Genomic DNA, 5000 nt, shown 5'->3' with positions numbered 1-5000 from the left:
TGCAATATATCAGATGAATAGACCATTTTAAAGGATGTCAACACATTAAACATAATATGATATAAGCATAGGGTGATAACAAAAAGGTAGTTATGAATGTATTAATGATAATAATCATTCAAATGTAATAAAAAATCTGGCACAAAAAGATAAATAATCTGCTTAGCATAGCTAGCACAGCAGGGTGCTATAGCAAATAAGGTGAAAATGTCAGCTGAGATCACACCTGTTTACTCCACATAATTCCCACACATGTGATCCGCACTCAGTCAGCACAGCCACCGCCGGCAAATGATGGTCATTTTCACAGCCTGAGGCCCAAACGACCCTGTGATTGTGCAACCTGTCTTTTCCACGCTGAGCTTATCTGTTTGGCATGTTGACTGTTGCATCCTTCAACTGTGAAAGAATACATGCTTACGACTCACTCAAGAGAGTTGCACAGTGTGTAACTGAAGCTTTTATAGCGTGATGATGTTCGTGCTTGTGTACGGAGAAAAACACTTTTCTTGGGGAATCTCTGACAAGGTCCTTATTATCCCTAATCCTCGGTGATAATGAGTGGAGTGCTTGAGTGTCTTTGAATTGCTGCAGTGTGCCGAGTGAAGGCTATCTACAGTTAAATGGTCATTAGGAGAAGAATTTAGAGAATTAATGGATTTTTCTAATTTTATGATGACAGTTAAAAGCAGGAGATATTCATCAGTTTCTGAGTGTGTGTGTGTGTGTGTGTGTGTGTGTGTGTGTGTGTGTGTGTGTGTCTGTGTATGTGTGTGTGTGTGTGCGTGCATGATTGCCTGTGTGTGTGCGTGTTTCCTTAATGCAGTGTCCATGAAGAATATTTTCATTATATTCGGCATGATCTATGACTATCACAACTTCATTGTGAGAACTGCATCGATGCAGCCATTTTGTTCAGCTTCTATAATTGTCATTTCCCTTTTATTTTCCCAGCAACTAGATGCAGTCCTTGCGGCATCAATGTCAATCAAGTCATCTACCAAACTGAAGAAGATACTAGAGGTACCTCTCTCCCTCCCTCCCTCTTTCTCCCTCTCTATCTCCCTCCCTCTCTCCCTCCCTCCCTCCCTCTCTATCTCCCTCTCTCTCCCTCTCTCACCCCACACAACCCTAGTTAGAATCTAATTTATATTCAAATAAACATATTAGTTCTATATGTGTCTCACAAATGAAGTAATGTTGGTACAGTTTAACAAACCCTATGTATTACAAAAAGTAACTTAAGAACTTAAGATAGCATTATCAATTTGTTTTAGCATTGTTTATTGTCGTTCAGTTTCTTTCTGTCTAGCAGTGGCAGTCAGTGGTTGCAGTGCTTACACTAGCAGTAGCAGCAGAAGCACTTGTAGTAGCAGCAGCAGTAGCAGTAGTATTTTCTAGTAGTAGTAGTAGTAGCAGCAGTAGTAGTAGTAGTAGTAGCAGCAGTAGTAGAAGTAGAAGTACTAGTAGCAGCAGCAGCAGCAGCAGTATTATTATTATTATTATTATTATTATTATTATTATTATTATAGTTTTAATGTCTGCGGTTGCAGTTGTCGTGGTTGTGCTGGGTGTTAGCGTTTTGCTGGGAGTTCGCTTTTTAGCCGAAGTCAGACGTTTGGCCCTGCTTTTGCAGACAGGCAGTAAGCGTGGCCTTAGGTGCTGTCTCTTCTCATAGATCATCCTGCCGTGTGTGTTTGTGTGTGTGTGTGTGTGTGTGTGTGTGTGTGTGTGTGTGTGTGTGTGTGTGTGTGTGTGTGTGTGTGTGTCTGTGTGTGTCTCTCTCTTCTCATAGATCATCCTGGCGTTTGGGAACTACATGAACAGCGGCAAGAGAGGAGCAGCCTATGGTTTCAGACTGCAGAGCCTCGATCTGGTGAGATACACAGACAAAACCGCTGCAGTGATAATCACAAAATGTAACACATTTGTATGTATGGTCATTTATACAAAACAGAAGCAATAAGTCATTGATAACATTCACACATTTCAGCATTTATATTTATGAACTTTTGTACTTGCCTGAAGCCAAACCACTAACATTCACATAATTTAACATTTGGACATTTTTATTTATGCACATTTATACAGAGAACCAAATTCAATTCAGTTACAGACACATCAATTTACTTTAAACCAGTATCCATAGAGCATTCTAAAAACATTCATAAAGGGTTATAAAGTATTCATAAGGCCTCACACATAAGTCTATATAACTACTTATAGTAATACTTATACTTACAGTAATGACTGCACTCCTTAGAGCTTGAAGTATCAGAATGCATAATAAAGCATCTTTTACCATCTTTATAATGGCACTGATGACATCTTTTCCTTATGACAAATGCTAATTATTCACCAGATGCTCTTCATGGAGCCATGTGACACACTGTAGAGGTATCCGTAGAAAAAGCCTCACTTAAACTCTGTTTACTGAAATATTTAAAACCCTGTCATTCTCTTTGTAAGATGTTTGCTTCTTACAATACTTGTCAGGCCGCTTTTGTACTTTGCTACCTACTATTAGCATAATGTAAATTCTGTTTTTGTTACTTCTCTGATTATGCTTAACTGTGTGTGTGTGTGTGTGTGTGCGTGCGTGTGTGTGTGTGTGTGTGTGTGTGTGTGTGCGCATGTGTGCGTGCGTGTGTGTGTGCGTCCACATTTTGCATGCTCACCTAGTGCTGCCTTGTCCATTAAGGGCAGTTTGGTGTAGAAACCCTACTGTGTTTTTTGTATTGCCTGAAGCTGGCAGATGAGGCCTAACGGTGTCTTCCTGTCTGTTCTCAGCTCCTGGACACCAAGTCGACGGACCGGAGGCAGACCATGCTCCACTTCATCGTCAGCATCATCCAGGACAAATACCCTCAACTGCAGGGCTTCTACAGCGAACTGCCCTTCATGGACAAGGCAGCACTAGGTTAGCATGCAGAATGTGGACACACACACACACACACACACACACACACACACTTGCACGCACGCACGCACGCACGCACGCACGCACGCACGCACGCACGCACGCACGCACGCACGCACGCACGCACGCACGCACGCACGCACGCACGCACGCGCACACACACACACACACACACACACACACACACAAACATTTAAAGGGCAGTGCACACACATAGACACATACTGATATATGCAGATGAACACACAGAGACCTACACACATCACCCACCTAATGCACACACAACCACAAACACACACACCCACAAACACACAGACACACACACATACGTGCACATGCATGCATTCACACTACAGACGCAAGTGCTGTCATGGTCACACATACTGTCCATGATTCATCTCAGTGTGGGGACACACAAAGGCACAAAGCTTGCTGGAATGTACAATACACACATTCACATAAAGAAGACAAATGACTGACACCAAACCTGTCTCTGTCTCTGTCTCTGTCTCTGTCTCTGTCTCTGTCTCTGTCTCTGTCTCTGTCTCTGTCTCTGTCTCTGTCTCTGTCTCTGTCTCTATCTCTGTCTCTGTCTCTGTCTCTGTCCCTGTCCCTGTCCCCTCAGTCTCTCTGGACAGCATCCTGCAGGACGTGCGTGCCCTGGAAAGGGGTATGGATTTAACCCGGAAGGAGTTTGAAGAACAGGAAGACAACTCCATGCTGAGTGACTTCCTGTCCAGCAACCAAAAGCTCCTGGAGTCTCTGGTGAAGGACAGCAAAACTGCACAGGTCAGATGGAGCTCACAACAAACAAAATCAATTATATTTTTATTTTCATTATTATTAAATATATTTACATTAGATTATTCATAAGAACATATGCCAAGACTGCACAGGTCAGATGGACCTCACAACAAACAAAATATAATATATATATTTTTTATTATTATTATTAAATACATTATATTATCACTCATAGGAATATATGACATTTGCATATGGATACTGAAATATACAAATGTTTATGTGTTTTAAAGTTCACCACATTCAAACAGCATACCATGTATGAATAAAAAAAAAGAATTATTATTTGTTTTAAATCTTAGTGCCGTGAACAGAAATTCGCATTAAGACTTCCGTAGTCTTACCTTATTTGTGTTCCTATGGTAAACTGGTGGAGTCGCTGGTAAAGCCAGGTACTAACAACACCCAGATCCTTGGTGATCATGTGATACCCAGAAAGGACAAATTTAGATCTTTATTGTACTTTATTGTGTAAGTTGTTTTGGGTAACAGTGCCTAACAGTTCTAAAGTGCTACGTCAATTAATACATGTAAATATAAATCAATAGATGTGAATGTAGATCAATAAATGTGAATGCTAATCAATAAATGTACATGTGGATGTAAATGTCAATATGTCTCACCCACTGTAGGAGGTGTATGACTCGGTAGTGGAATACTTTGGTGAGAACCCCAAGACCACCCCTCCATCAGTGTTCTTCCCTGTGTTTGCCAGGTTCATCAAAGCCTACAAGGTACAAACAATGCTTGTCTACACCACTAGGGGGCGACACCAAAGAGCCCACATTCAGTCGGCATCAACAATTTTGAATCTATAAGGGATTCAAAATGTTACGTTTAAGTCCTTATTAGGAAGTGAAGGCTCAGTACTAAGAGGTTTTTCTGCTTAGTCAACTGTTCCCTGCTTTTAAAGGTACAGTAATGTAGTCTGAGCCTCATCATATGCAGATTATTCTTGCTTTTGTGCCGGTATGTTCCTCATTACCTACCTGCTCTCTGTTTTATCATCTCCCCCCCTCCTCTGCCACTCTCTCCCACTTCCCTTTCCTCTCCTTCCTTTCTGTCTGTATTTCTCACCCTCTCTCTCTCTCTCTCTCTCTCTCCCCTCTTTCTCTCTTACCCTCTTTCTCTCTCTCACTCCCCTCTTTTTCTTCTCCTCCTTATCGCCCTTTCTCTCTCCATCTTTATCTCTCATCCTCCCTCTTTCCCTCTCCCACCCCCCTTCTCTCTTACTCCCCTCTTTCTGTTCTCCTCCCTCTCACCCTTTCTCTCTCCC

General features: G+C 41.8%; 1 protein-coding gene across 1 annotated transcript in view; it reads left to right on the top strand.

Moving 5' to 3' along the window:
• The window catches only part of fmnl1b (formin-like 1b), a gene marked incomplete at its 3' end in the record, with an annotated part of 44402 nt that overhangs the window by 35524 nt on the left and 3878 nt on the right, over positions 1-5000 (top strand). The window contains exons 19-23 of the mRNA XM_080835523.1: positions 955-1023; positions 1796-1876; positions 2791-2920; positions 3546-3709; positions 4357-4458. Coding sequence (XP_080691649.1) covers positions 955-1023; positions 1796-1876; positions 2791-2920; positions 3546-3709; positions 4357-4458 — 546 coding nt within the window. The remainder of the gene's footprint in view (positions 1-954; positions 1024-1795; positions 1877-2790; positions 2921-3545; positions 3710-4356; positions 4459-5000) is intronic.

Source organism: Sprattus sprattus (assembly GCF_963457725.1).
Source record: "Sprattus sprattus genome assembly, chromosome: 3".
Lineage (NCBI taxonomy): Eukaryota > Metazoa > Chordata > Actinopteri > Clupeiformes > Clupeidae > Sprattus > Sprattus sprattus.
The sequence above is the reverse complement of the archived record's forward strand: the minus strand, read 5'-3'. Positions and strand labels throughout refer to the sequence as shown.